The sequence below is a fragment of the Acyrthosiphon pisum genome, chromosome A2 (genome assembly GCF_005508785.2).
Source record: "Acyrthosiphon pisum isolate AL4f chromosome A2, pea_aphid_22Mar2018_4r6ur, whole genome shotgun sequence".
NCBI classification, from domain to species: domain Eukaryota; kingdom Metazoa; phylum Arthropoda; class Insecta; order Hemiptera; family Aphididae; genus Acyrthosiphon; species Acyrthosiphon pisum.
In genome coordinates this window covers 54326418-54342127 of record NC_042495.1, presented here as the reverse complement: position 1 = coordinate 54342127, position 15710 = coordinate 54326418, and the positions used below count along the sequence as shown (strand labels likewise).

At 28.6% G+C, this 15710-nt stretch overlaps 1 protein-coding gene across 3 annotated transcripts; it reads left to right on the top strand.

Moving 5' to 3' along the window:
* Positions 1 to 2937: 2937 nt before the first annotated feature.
* On the top strand, positions 2938 to 9221 carry LOC100168730 (clavesin-2). 3 transcript variants are annotated; one of them, XM_001943273.5, is made up of 5 exons: positions 2938 to 3277; positions 3869 to 4055; positions 6479 to 6677; positions 6774 to 7110; positions 8491 to 9221. In XM_001943273.5, the coding sequence occupies exons 2-5, from the start codon at positions 3878 to 3880 to the stop codon at positions 8638 to 8640; spliced, it is 864 nt and encodes a 287-aa protein (XP_001943308.1). In that variant the 5' UTR covers positions 2938 to 3277; positions 3869 to 3877; the 3' UTR covers positions 8641 to 9221. The 3 variants fall into 3 exon arrangements, with proteins under 3 accessions (XP_001943308.1, XP_029346685.1, XP_016660445.1); XM_029490825.1 differs by lacking the exon at positions 2938 to 3277 and adding an exon at positions 3365 to 3528; XM_016804956.2 differs by lacking the exon at positions 2938 to 3277 and adding an exon at positions 3365 to 3568.
* The last annotated feature ends 6489 nt before the right edge of the window (positions 9222 to 15710 follow it).

Below are 15710 nucleotides of genomic sequence, written 5' to 3'. Positions count from 1 at the left end.
TAAGGGGTGGCCTGGCCACCCAAAATATTTACAGGCCACCCTGATGGCCACCCCATCACATTAAAATATTGTTAAAATACCCAAGGCTCAAATAATTGCGTAAAAAAATTAAACATACTTATTTTAAAATTTCTATTATTATATTTCTGATTTTTACATAATTTTCTTTCCGAACACTATGGTAAGATTACCAGATATCAGAACTCAGAATAGAAATCGTTCATACATACTCGTCGTATTTGTCGTATTAACGACGACAACAATGCATCTATATTAATTATTATTACTCGCAGGTATTCCTATTCCAGTAAATCAGCATTTCCCATCGCGGCATGCATGACTTGTTAGTGGGTACCAAGATAACTATTGTGCGAATAGCTAATAACTAATAATTTATATGCTAGGTACCAGGGGCGTGCTCAGAAAATTTATGTGGGGGGGGGGGGGGGGGTTCAAGTAAAATTGAAGAAGCTAGTCTTTTACCTAACGACCATTTTTTTTTTTTTTTTAATCAACAACAAATTCAATTATTTATAGATTTAAATATTATATTGCTAATATAGAAACTATTATACTAATATACAATATACACTCAAAAATTAAAGAACAAAATCTATTTTTCTTGATTTTTTGTTCAATTCATTTAAAACTCCTTCTGCTGTTAGTGGAATTTCTTTATGAACAGCTAACATAGCTAAGCCATTAAGGGGGCTGCAGCTCACGTATTTTTCATACGTTTTAGACCAATAAGCGGTGGTAAATTACACATACTTCGGAATGTCCGATTTAAATTTTTTATACATGTTTGAATTCATTGATAAAATATCTAGGTTTCTTAGGAAGTCAATTTTTAATTTTCAATTTAAAATGACCTTAAAATAACCATTTTTTTTTTTTAGAAATCACATGAAATAATTGCATTACATTTGTATTTATTTTGGGCACATCTGCTAGAAATTCGCTAGACTAAACCGGTTTAAAATGATCCTACATTATCCCGCACCGGGATAATGAACCATTATGTATAAAAAAAAATGATATGGTCCAAACATCCCGGTGCATTATTTTTCACACCGGTTTAGTCTAGCGAATTTCTGCCCGGTTAGTATAAACATTTTACACGGCCAGTACTCGGTACCCGGCTTAGTACCAGATTTTCTACTCAGAACATCTCTAAAACATACCTATTATAGTCTATCATACTACTGTGTGTCTCACATTGACATATTATATAGATATTTACGTAGTGTCGTAGTAATGTGTACTACACTACTACATACTATATTACAATGTATGTGTACATATTGTAATAACTTAAAAATATGAAGAAATATAAATACGACTCCTGTCGATAAATATATTTAATTCAGATGTTAAGATATTAAAATTAAGCTATTACCTTCCTCCAGATGTTCGGAGGGCTCTCGAGATCGTGTATTCGAGAATTAGATCAAATATACCGTACAATATAATTTGTGTAGAAAAGCACATATATATTAATACTGCAATCAATGTAAAATATTATATTAAATGCCTTACCTGATTCGCAGTTTTTCGTAAATTATGTTGAAAGAGTTTTTAGATTTTAGGTGACACAAGGTAATACTTCAAATATACAAATCGAAATAAAAACGCACTGATTTTGACTTATCATAAGAAGTCCAGTTGTATAAGAGTTGTCGCTCGTGGAAATCGATGTTGATATTTTGAGAGGTTGTTACTCGGTGGCTGGTGCTCATGCACTGGTTTAAGGGACGATACGAATATGTCTACCAGAGAGTGGTAGGCGGTTTTTATCAAAGGTTTTTTTGTACTTCCCGGACCTAGATTTCTCTTCGGCGGCAAGGACCTTTTTTATCATTAATTTTCTCTGGTGACATATATAAGAAATCTGCAGTCCTGCACACCACGGAGTGCCAGTACGCGCCGATTTCTTAATTCGTGATCGCATAATAGGGATCGTACCTATTTGTCGATGACAATGATTTTATTGGGGATGTTCGATTTCTACAAGCGACAGTCTGGCCGTTATTTATTACTGTGTAGGATTTTAGTTTATAATTATAATGGTGTGTGAGCATATCATTACAATATTTATGTAGTGTCTTAATAATCTATAAAATTACTTTCAAAAGTGTTCTAGATTTATACAAAGAACATCACATTTTAATGTTTGTATATTTTTCATATATTATTTGCATAATCGCACAGTAGTTCAAAAGAATATTTATTTAATCGAAAATAAAAAAAAAATAAATGTTTTTTTCGATTTTAGGTTATCACTCATCAGTTACGTTAAAATTAGTAAAATTTAAGGTCGCTTGAAACAATGTGTAGTTGTACTACAGAGGAAGTGGATTTTTATAATTATAAAATTATTATATTTTTATATATTTAGGTAGGTACCTACTACCTATTTCAATTGTTATTAGGTAGTTGTTTTAATAAAATTTTAAGTTAAATTGTTTATTAAAAGAAGTTTTTATTTTATTTTATCAAGGACAATCCTAAATCATTGTTTTATATGTACCTACCTAAATACCTAATTAATTTTTAAAAGTCGAATTTTTTTTTTTATTTACTTTTGATATTTTTAAAACAAATATATGGTTTTAACTTTTAAGTCACCATCAATGTATTTTACTTGAAATAACAGTACCTATTTTATTTTTTTTACCCATCAATTTATGAACTTGACATTTTTTATAAAGTACCTAGTTTTCTAGGGCCTTACATGACGTAAAATTATTTTATTGCAAATATCTGCGAGTTTTTTAGGTCAGAATAAGAAAAATAATGTTATAATCGTTTCAAGTCTCCCAGATTGACTGTACAGTATTCAATGCCGTACACGATTATAATTATTATTACGATGATATATTTTAGTCACGCAGTCAGAGGCTGCAGCTGGAGTTATCACGTGCCATGATAAGAAATTAAACAATTGTATGGCTGTAGAGTAAACTGTGGCTGTGCCTGTATCTCGTACTGTTTTTCTCAGTTCTTTCACAGAATAGTTTTTCCACAGAATGGAAACTATTCTGTGGTTTATATAACATAATAAACTGCGACCGATAATACTGTTTGTTTTGTCAATATTTTTCGTCTTGTTTACATAATAACGTTTTTTTCTGTTGTCGACATCGCTGAAATCGACTTTACTACTTCAGTCACTAGATACCCTACTACCCTGGACGACACTAAGTACCTACTGATACGCGAAACTGACGGATTATGTCGACATATTAATATTGACATCTGTTACCGTCGGTCGTGGGTAAGTAGCAAGAACTTGTATTGTTCTATAACATATATATGTACACAACAATTTACACTACAACAGTTGTAGGTAATAAATAATAATAAATAATAGGTACAAGTAAGCGCACTGCCTACCAACCACTGCTGCGACATTATCGCGTTAAACCACTTGTTGATCCGTTTTAACATTCATTATAGCCTATATTCTATAGGTGTACGAGAGTAACGAAACACGCGCAAAACCATCACGCCGACACAATGTAAAACGTACTCATACAGTCATAATTCTTTTCATCGTTTTGGATGTGTAATGGCCATAATATTATTATTGTAGCAATGTGAATTATTAGTTTTTACTACGTATTAAAAATAATAGGTCAACTTTGATAATAATACCCACGCATTTATTTCTCGATCAATCTTTGTCATAAATTATTAAAATATTGTATTTCACGTCACGTCACGTCATTATTATTCCATTATATTATATGATAGATACAATAATTTTGTTACTGATTGACCAAACGTGTTGAGAGTTGTTTGCTTTAATGAAATTTTGTATTTTGAATTTATTTATTTGGTATCTTTGATATTTATTACTTTATAGTTGATTAAAATGGCAGAATACGCAGAGTACCGTCAAAATAACATGGATAATATTTTAAATTATAACTACGGTGTCGAGTTATTCCCTAGTTCCAGTCATAGCCCAGTCATCAAAAAAAATACTCGAGAAGAAGCTTTGATTAAATTAAAAAAGTTGCTGAGGATTAACGGATTTGCGTTTCTGGCCGGTAAGCTGTAATATGCTTTTGTAATTTACCAATTAGGAATTATACTATACAAATTAATGTATTTCAATGCCAAATATTTTTTTTAATCCTAATTATTAAATATTCATTTATATGCAGCTTACTTATAAATTTATAATAATTATTTATTTATTAAACAAGACAATTATTGTCTTGTATTTCAAATCATAGTAGGTACTTGCCACTTGACTTAAATTATTATTATTTGAAATAACCTATTAAGACTATTCATAATTGAACACTTTATTGAACAAGTGTTATGTATTACAGGTAAACAACCATCCTACACTTATTAAAATGTCCTAATTAGGAAGTATACTTATCTATAATCTAACCTAACTGTTTATAGTAAGGTAGTAATATTCATAAATAACTGATAATTGTCTTACTTTTGTATTTCATGGTAATTCATTACTATTATTTTAAGACATTTATACTTATTGAACATATCATCAATGAAATTCAGTTGTTCTAATCTTACCATTTAAATCATGCACATTTTACACTGTAAACTTAATATATAGTGAAATCAGACATGTCAAACTCATAGTATTAACTTAGCCAAATATATTGAATAGTTTACTATGCCGCACATAAAAATATATCTAAAAAAAAAATGTTATACATATTTTATTCATTATTTATGATACTATACAATACTTATTCAATTATCAGAAGATAAGATGTGTTTGACGTGCCTGGTGTATACTGTATAATAACCACCCGGGGTTAACAACTGGAAGTCGCATTGTAAGCTGCACTGAAAAGTTTGTGAATATATTATTATTTAGGTTGATTATAGTATGTTAAAACTAAAAACTAATAACTACACAGATATAGATAGTAAATTATATAAGTATTTATAATTTATAAGCTCAATATATTGAAACATAATTATTTTAATTTAGTTTAAAGGAAATAAATTAAGAACATTTTCCCATTTTGCTAAAATAATGAGATTCTGGACCATTATAAGGGTTGCAGTCAAGCAACGCTGTCCATCATGTCTATCATAATACCACCTTAATGCCTGCTATTATGTTATAAGACCTCTGTACTTATATCCATACAAATCTGATGCCGAGCATGTTTCTGAACTTTAATAGGGTACATTAAGTTTTGTAGGAAAATGTGTGTACTTCCATAGAAGTTCAAAATTAATAGGAATTCAAAGTATTTATTAAAATTAAGTGTTTATTAAAATATCAAATATATTTTACACAACATATTATATATTATTCATTATTGATGCAAAATTAAACTTACATTATTATAATTTAAATTTGTAGCTTATAAATATTAATTTTTATATTTATATTCAATACCTATCAAAGTTTATAAATGTTTCAGTATTTTTATTTTTATTTTTTGTCTACATACTAAAATAATTTAGGTACATTTAATTTAATGGTTTGCATTTTATAGCTCATAAAATAAGTAAAATAATTATTATGCTTTTATAGGTCAAATATGTTATCATTGGAATCATTATGATTTACATAATAATTGTATTATTAATAACATAATATGTTATAATATATTATATTTACTAGGTATATTTCAATTGTATGCTTAAAAATATCTTATCATAATTATATATCAATTACTTACAGATAATTATTAATTAATTAATTTATAAATAACTATTGGTCTAAAAGTTAATTGATTTATATAATATTTTATCAGTATTTGTAATTTTTATAGTTTGAATAAACACAAGTATTGACGTGTACAGTATACATCACAGAATACATTTCTGTATAATTATTTTTAAATTTAAGTAATGTTGACTTGTGTGTGATAATATTATTAAACAATTCTTTTAACCTGAATTTATCTTATTTTAATTGTTCATAATTATTTTTAAATTATTCACTAAATCACTTTTAAAATGTTGAAACTAAAAAAAATAGTTAACATTTAAAATGTATAAACATAATTAATTGCTAAAATTATAAATGCATAGTTTATAGATTTCAGGAAAATAGGCCATCATTAAATCACTTAATACTATTCATATAATATAATGAATATTAATTTATATTTCATTTCATAATTAATACTTTAATTGCCTCAATTATGATTTTAAAAGCAATGGATAAAGAGATTTAATATTTATCAGTTATCACTTATGTAGCTTTTTGAACAAATTAAATATAGCAGAATCTGTTTAATTGGGACAACAGCTTAATGGTGACAACTTGAGAGAGTCTGACAGAGTCCAGAAAGAAAGAGTAACTCATTTTACCTGATACTCATTGATTAGTAACGTTTTAATTATTTTGTCTGATCAAATTCTATTACTACAATTTATAATTATTATCTTCAAAAATATAATACGTATGTTTTATGCAAATATATAAGTATGACTAATTATGTTTGTTTCATATATCATGTATATTCAGAAAATAATAAAGAAGCATTTATAATGATGTTCTTGTATGCACGGAAAATGAATGAGAGTAATGCATTGAGTTTGATTCAAAATTATTATCAATTTAGAAGGGAACATGATCTATGGTTTCGTAGATTGGAACCTTTTGATCCAAAAATTCAAATGGCTATTCAAGATGGTTTCCCTTCTGTACTTTCAAATCTGGATAGGTTAATATAATTATTTTTATATTCAAATTAACTTTTTAATAATAATTTAGATTATATTTAAATTTAAATTATATTAAATATGTTTTTCCATTGTAGACGAAGCCGTCGTGTTCTTTTTATGGTTTGCTCCCAATGGAATACTGAACGTTATTGTTTACTGACTATATACAGAGCATTATTAGTATCTCTGGAACATTTGATCCAAGATGTGAATACTCAGTATAACGGTTTTGTATTTATTGTTGATTGGACCAATTTTACTGCTCGCCAGACAATGAACATCAGTCCAAGATTGTTACATGTGATGCTACAAGGATTACAAGATTGTTTTCCTGCAAAAATTAAAGCTGTCCATTTTATCAACCAGCCATGGTATATTGATGGCCTAATGTCTGTCGTTAAACCATTTTTAAAAGAAAAAACAAAAAATAAAGTAAGAATATTTAGGAATTACTATTAGAATTAGAATTTTACATATTGTATATAATATAATATATGATGATTCACCAACCATGCTCACTCCGCATTTATTCAAATTATGAATTTTTGAATTTCAAGTAAGAGCTAGTATGCTACTCATGCATTTGTTGTCTGCGTTTTACAAGCGTGCTGCATAGCAAATTTCTGTTCGCAGTTCCAGTAGTGTGCTGTTAGTTTTGATATGAGATTGAATAGAAATCTATTATCAAATCTTTTAGGTAAAAACATTATCTGTGCTTATGCATCAAGTTTTATTCAATGTTTTAATTTAACCTATTATACTAAGAATAATAGTCAGTCTAATAATGGTCTTACATCTAATATAAAATATATGCAATAATTAATCTAGTGTCTACTTATGTTATGATCAGACAATTTTTACAAATAGTCAGAGCCATATTTACACTTTTTGCGCCCTGGGTCAACAATATTTGTACACCCCCACCCCCCCCAAAAAAAAAAATATATCTGTTTTTTAATTGTTTGGTTATAATTATTTATTTGTGAACATTTTATTAAAAACACAGATCACAATGGTGCATTATTTTAATTACTGTTAAAATGTATAAAAATATTCAATTGTACACTATAAAAAAAATAGCCGAATAGCTGTATCATAGTCATGCAATGCAAAAAGTCTAAGTATATAAAGTCCAAATACTCAAGTACTCACACAAATGCTTACCAAAAAAAATGTTATTTATATAATATACACCGGTGCCTGGCCACCCCCTCCCACCTTCCCCCTTAAATACAGCCCTACAAATAGTATTACAATAATTCATTAATTTTAAAATTATTATATCTATTTTTAATCATAATTGCTTCCATATATTTAATAGTTTATAAATATATTTTACAAAAATAAGTTTATATACTTTACATGATCCTCTTTAAATTGCATAAACATCTTGATATATGACAAATTACCTTTAAAATATATACTTAAAAATTCTAAAAATCAGAATTTAAATAAAGTCACTATCAAAAGAAAATACTGTATTTCAGTATGCTTGGTAAATCACTCTGTTTATTATATATCTTATATATAAAATTCTCGTGTCACAATGTTAGTCTCGATACTCCTCCGAAACGGCTTGACCGATTTTATGAAATTTTTTATCCTGGGCAACAGAAAAGTTAAGATAAATCTAGAACATCACACATCGAATATTAAATAACGCATTGAACAAAGTTTGAGTCATATACAGTTTGTACATTTAACGGGTAACAAAGTGCACGGGATCAGCTAGTATTTATATATATTATAGTACATAAATTAAATAATGTTTATTTTTGCTAATTAATTAATATTTATTATTTTATCCCATAGATAATTTTGCATGGTTTGAATTTGAATACCCTACATGAATACTTTCCAAAAGATATTCTGCCTTCAGAACTAGGTGGCGAACAACCTCCATATGATTCAAGGATTTGGTTAAAAAGTCTTTTAGGGTCTTCTTTGGGAGTTGATTTATAATTTTATTTATATCATTGAATTTAACGCACATTAATTTTTTTTAGCAAGGACAGGACTAAATATTTATAATTATAATATATATTATACTTATTGTATTATATTATTATATTATATAATTTAATACAGAACATTTTTGTTCTGTAACCACAAATTAATTATTTAAGGTTTTTTATTACTGCTGCACATACAATTTTAAATTTCATACTCCCTAATTTATTATTATTTAACATAGGTGGAGGTCTTATTGAATTTCAACTATGGAAATATTTATTAGATATTATTGCTAAGTGAAAAACTGATTTTAATACATCACAATATTTATTAGTGATTATAATTTTGTACAGACATTTTTATTTTTTATTATAATTACATATGGCTGAAACTGTGATACATTTTACGTCTATCCAAAAGTATTTATCCCAATATAAGTAAATAATATAGTTATATTAATTATATATGGGATGTCAGTATTAATACATTAGACAAATGGACCAACGGTGCTCTAAATTAGTTATTGTTAATGTTTTCAATAAACATTTTATTTTAATTTGGCATGCAATATATTTGTTATATGTATATTTCATATTTATATTTAAAAAAATAAACAGTTTTTTATTTATCAAAAAAATATGTTTCATAAAAATATATCCAACAATCAGTGGTGTGGCAAAGTGAAATATTTTATTGGGTAATTCATTTTTTGAATGATCACCCCTTTGACTACTTAATATAATACTTATTGTTGAAGTTAATATTCTTATTAAATATCATATTCAAATAAAGTTAGTCTTGTTCTACAATTTCTCACCAAATCCAGTTAGCCACCCACCCACCCCTCTAAAATTATTGAGCAACTGCCCTTGAAAATCACGTTCTACACGCCACTGCCAACAATGTTACCTACCTTTTTTTAAAGACTATAGATTCCTACTTCCTAGTCTGTTAATATTTTGATCTTATTACTTATAATCAAACAATGTTAACATTGATTTTAAATTATAATTTTGCTACAGTTAGGCTACTTTTTTTGTTTATTATGACTAGAGCTTAGATGTTTTTGACGGCTTATATTGTTATCACGACTAGAATTATATGAAAGAAGACACAACTTCATGATATTTAAATTAATTTATATACAATTGTATTTATATTAGGCCAAATAAGCTATTTAAATACATATTAATAGTAAAATATATTATAATAAAACATATTTACCTATTAATAAATCACTATCTTTTGCATATTTAACTTATTTTAAGGCATATAATTTCATATTTTTTGAATTTATTACATAAACTATAAAGTCATAAACATTGTGTTATTAACATTCGAGCTCTAATTATAACTTAAATCTTGATGTCATCTGTTTTTCTATATAATAAATGTTAAATCATTTTATAAACATATTTATAATTTATATATATTATATTTGTATGTGTTTGTATATAATTATACATTTATATATTTTTATATTAATTGTAAATACATATTTTCATTATTGCACAAAATATTGTAATTAAATTGTACCTCTGATCATTTTCTATTTGTTTAAACAAATTGCCTACCTAAAATATGTACCAATGGCTACCTTTATACAATAGACCGGAAAGTATTCAAAATATTTCATCTCACAGCTCATTTGTGTGTTCGCAATATATTGACGGCTCCCAAATTGTTAAGAAAAAATTAAACAATACGGGTAATAAGTAATAACAATGACTTTAGTACTATACTCTTTTCAACAAGAGAACACTCCGCGGTCCGACAAAAATCTATTTTTCTGCACGGCCTGTCAAAGGTGAACCGGTTTCGACGCAGGTTGATGCGCAGAATTGTCGTTTTCTCTCGCTGCACTGAAATAAAACTTCAAATGGACGACTGTGTTTTTTTTTTATCGTTTCCAAATTCGCTTTAATGATTATAATTTTTAAATAATATTATATTATATAGGTACCTAGTACCTACATTAATAGACTCTACAGTCTGCAATAGACCAAACTATAGATCATTAGTTATTAAGTATAGGATTTTTGCCCTGTAACATTCAACTGAGATAAGAAAAAAAAAGTATACCTTGATAGTAAAAACATCATTAATCTCGATCTGCAGTTCAAAAGGTTCACCGCCAACTATAAAGGATGTGTGCCGTGCCTTTGTTTAACTCTCTTAAAAGAATAACCATATTTCTACTATTTCAATTAAGCCAACTAAACCAAAGTTGGGAGCATTCAAAATATGCGAACGCCACGACTGATTACCTACTGAATCAGTGACAGTCTTATTGGACCCGGTCTAGCCATCATCAACATTCTGAATGAGGATTTCATAAACATTGTCAGCACTCAGCCTGCCATCACTACATTCTCACATATATTTTAGTAAAAATATAGTAGCTATAAGGTACTCTTTTCAAAATTAACACCATTGTAATAAAAACTTGGCATTTATTTTATTGAATCACCAAATATTGCATATAATACCAATATAGGTAGTTAATATTTTTCTTATACCTTTATGGTTTATATAATAACCTGCTATAATAATAATAATTATTGATTCAATTGTTTTGCTATAGTATTTTATTTTGTGTAAAATGTTGATGTAAAAATTATACATTACCTATGCATTGTGCAGAGTATAGTAGGTAGGTAATAAGTAGGTAGGTACCTAATTAGAAATTACTAGGTATACTGTGGTTGGCTCTCTTCTACAATCTACAGTAGGGGTCACCAATTAATATTTTTGGAGGGCCACATTGGGAATTTTGAAAATTTTCGGGGGCCATCAAAATTCAAATCAAATATTCTTAACTTATTATAGTATAATAGTATAATGCAAAAGTAACATAGTGACCTAGTGGAAATAAAATAATAATTACCTAATTAAGTAATTTAAAATAAAATTAAATACAAATTAATAATAAATTTAATATAAATAGAGAATTGGGTTAAAATTATAGGGAAAAATGGCAAGTCTTGCTCTCAACTAACTGCATGTAATCTGGTGTATGATTCGTGCTCTTAATAATTTATATGCAGGTTCACAAGTTTTTACTTACGAAGATCACAAATTACTGGACATTTTTCGGCAATTGATTTATGTGAAGTCTCATAATAACGTTTAATATTGAAAACTTTAAAAGCAGGTACTGTCTGGTTGCAAATCAAACAAACTGGCAAGGCCTTTGGTCCTACCTATGGACTTTAATATCGGTTTTTGTTTCATTATCCGAGGGCCGGATAAAATTTGCCCGCGGGCCGCCATTTGGTGACCGCTGATCTACAGCTATACAATACCTACTCCTAAAGAATAATAAATGAAGGGATTTTTGCATTAAGTTGAATATATTTTGTTCAATTTGTCAGCGTTATTTTTCTGTAGTACCTACCTACACATTCATCGTTACTTCAAACTATCTTGACTTTGGTAATCAAAAAACAAAATATTAGATAGGTATGCACACATTTGTCAAATGACAAAGGTCCGAATGGCTTGGGTGGCTTTCATTTGGGCGAATGACCCAAAATAACATATCGTTTGGGCAAAATAATGCGAATTTATACGTATCATTTGGGCGAGCTATATATTATTATATTTATGAAATTTATATGGACGGCTTCCTTCCAATTTTTAGAAACTTAGGACTCCCACTCTATCAGGACTCAGTTAAGAGGACGTCACACCAAGCCCGAATTAAGAAATGTTGAGGCTCCTGTAAGAAAAAAAATAATAATGTATAATATATTATTTAACATTAGGTACCTGTTATAATAAATCCCCAACAAAAACATAACCGTGAAAAAATGCCAAGTTCCAAACTCCCTACCAAAAAAGTCGGCCTATCAAAGTAGTGAAATCTACATTGTGGCCAAGTCTGCTATTTTTTTAATTCATAACCTCACTGCACACCTACATTAAAGAGCAACACTCCTCTTTTATTTTTATTGTTTAACACTTGGCCAGTTTTTGAATGAGGCATAAACTAGACTTGGCCGCTATGTAGATACCACTACTATGATTCGCTGTCTTTTTTGAGAAAAAATCTGAACCTTTAACTTTTTTCTGAGTTCTTATCTCCCCGTCACATCCGCATGAGTTATCTCCGTCACGCGTTACACGTACGACAGACAAAACGTGTTTACGCAGTCTGAGTAGAACTAACTATATTTTGGTTCTAGAGTAATAATACCTGTTAAAAAATTGAATTGTGATAATATTTCTGAGGGAAATTCGTTGCGTTTTTTTCCATTATACCTAATGTGACGTTCATTATATCGTTTAGAAATATAAAAAAATTCAACATTTTTTAAATACCTTTAAATTATTTTTTTAAAAAAACGCAATGACTTGCCCTTGGAAATATTGCCACAATTTAATTTTATAATATGTATTTTTACTCTAGAACCAAAATTGTCCGAGTTCTACCCGTAAACACGTTTTGTCTATGTCGTACGTGTGTAAGATGGAGACAACACATGGGGGTGTGACGTCTTCTTAACTCTAACTGGTATGGTTAAAAATGTATTAGGTATAGTATAATTTATTATAATATATTTATTATCTTAACAAAATGTTTTACTAGTATGTAGTACTATGTACTAGTAGTATTTATTGTAATGTCCAGTGTTTAAATAGTTAAGAAACCTTCTGTTTGGGAGAGGAAGTGTCAAATCTTAGTGTTAATCCTTTAAAAACAAAAATATTTACAGCATAAAAATCAAATATAAACTTTTATTATTTTTTATATGATAACAATTTTAACAGATCTTAAAAACAATTAATTTTACTCCAAATATTATATACACATATATTTATATTATATTGTCAAAAACCATAAAAAACAACTTATTTTATATAATTTTGCATTTTTCTTAAATAAGTTTAATACAAAAGATATAATTGTAACAAAAAATAACAGTATATATTTTTTTTATTAATAATTAACCCGTGACAACTTAGGTCATTGGATGGTTTTCAACTGTGCGGGAGGGTGTTTTTGTAAACACGTTTGTTTTATTTCGGCAAAATTGTCATGTGGGCACCAGTAAGTATCTTTCATGCCCGGGTGGTGGATGGCGGCCTGTGACGGCACCGTGACTGCCCAAAGAGAAGTGCCGCCCGAGACCGAGATTAGAACCGACGACGGTGCGCGTAGAAAACCGACGACTTAGTCCGCTCGGCTACTTTGTCAATAACATAAAATGTTTGAATTTATAATTTATCTCTATAATTAATTTGATCTGCAGCATCGATTACTTTGCCATCATTTACAGAGACTAGTGAGTACCGTATAGTCATACACGGTGCGACCGACCTGCAGTCGATATATTACGTAAACGATATATTATTTATAATTATTATTTCCTAAAAATATACTATAAACAGAAATCGGGGTATCATTCTTAAATACATGATATTTTACTTGTTGTGCTGACGTGTACAATCGTACGGATTAATTTATAATAATAATAAAAAAAAGCATAAATATTACAAAAAATCTACCACTAACCTAATTTAACCTAACCCCCCAAGCCCGTATTTATAAAAAATGTATATTGTTAACAAAAAATGCATATTAAATTATTATAATATTGTCATATGGACTATATGGGCCATAGAGGTATGACGGTGTATACGATGTACCTGCTGGGTAAATGGACTAAAAATGGTAAATGGACGACTTGAATTTGTGTTGTAAAAATTGTTGTTTTCTTTTTGTTATAAGATTTTGTGAAACTATAACTTGCCCCACCCCCCTACCAAGGCTCTGGAGCCACCCCTGAACTCTGGCTCCTGCTGTTAACATACGTTAGTGACTACACGATTTTTTTTTTTTACTTAGATTCTTACCGTTGCGCTGAATAACTTAAAATGTGTTTAAAAAAATTGTGATTGTAAATATTTTTTTAGATTTTTTGGTTACAGCAGTATATAATATATATATACTAGCTAATCCCGTGCACTCCGTTGCCCATTAAATATACCAACTCTATATGACTCAAACTTTGTTTAATTTGTTATTTAATATTCTGTGTGTGGTATTCAGAACTTATCTTAACTTTTCCATTGCCCGGATTAAAAATTCTGATTCGCAGCAGCTTATTATTATCAGGTAGGCAATCTACCTGCGATAGATCACGGACCCCGTGCTGTTTGTACGTATAAGTGTATGATTTAATTGTAAAGTATCAAAGTTATACCAAGTTTGTAATTTTTACATAATTCCGCTTAAATTGGATTAATATAATCAATTAATACAAAATTCTTAACTGACCTAACCGTATTAAAATGCGATGAATAAAAAAACCAAATTTAACACTCTTTAAATTAGCCATCTTCTTCCCAGAGGTCTAATTTATGCACAAACATGACTGCGTAATGATTCCAATTTATTAATATAATTAAAAATACATTATATAAATTACAACAAAGTCGACATAATATACTATGCCGATATTAAATTGCCAATGACCACTAATCAATAAATATTAATCGCCTGCATACATAGGTAATTATAATAATAATAATAATACTTAGCAACCATTTCTACATGAAAGTTTAAATATTGCTTGATAGATGGCGCCAATATTGTATTTTTACAATTCCTTATATTCTCCTTTAAGGGTTGAATTATCGGACTTTATTATAACGTGTACAATCGTATGGATTAATTTATAATAATAATAATAAAAAAAAGCATAAATATTACAAAAAAATCGTAGTCATACATTTTACTTTCGTAGGCCCTTGGCACAGTGCCTATAGTGCTAATACGGCACTAATACGGCGCTAATAGGGCCCTGGACGAGATTTTCAACAATTCAGATGATGAACAGATCCGATAGATGGCGCTTATTTAAATTATTTTTAAATGTATTGAAAATCGTTGTTAATCCGTGATTAAACCTTAAGGGGCCTGCGCGCGACCTGTTTTTTTGCTCCAAAACATGCCTTACAGGTAAAACTCTCACGCCTCGTAGAGTGATCAGATTTTGATAATTATTTTTTTTGTTAAAAAGAAGAAAACTTCTTAAGGGGCGCATTGAACTTTGATTTATTTATTCTATTTA

What these genes read in the sequence shown, in the direction of transcription:
- LOC100168730 (XM_001943273.5), top strand. Translation starts at nt 3,878, where the DNA reads ATGGCAGAATACGCAGAGTACCGTCAAAATAACATGGATAATATTTTA. An exon ending in GTACTTTCAAATCTGGATAG is followed by an intron (nt 6,678 to 6,773) that starts GTTAATATAATT and finishes TTTCCATTGTAG; the next exon opens with ACGAAGCCGTCGTGTTCTTT. An exon ending in AAGAAAAAACAAAAAATAAA is followed by an intron (nt 7,111 to 8,490) that starts GTAAGAATATTT and finishes TTTATCCCATAG; the next exon opens with ATAATTTTGCATGGTTTGAA.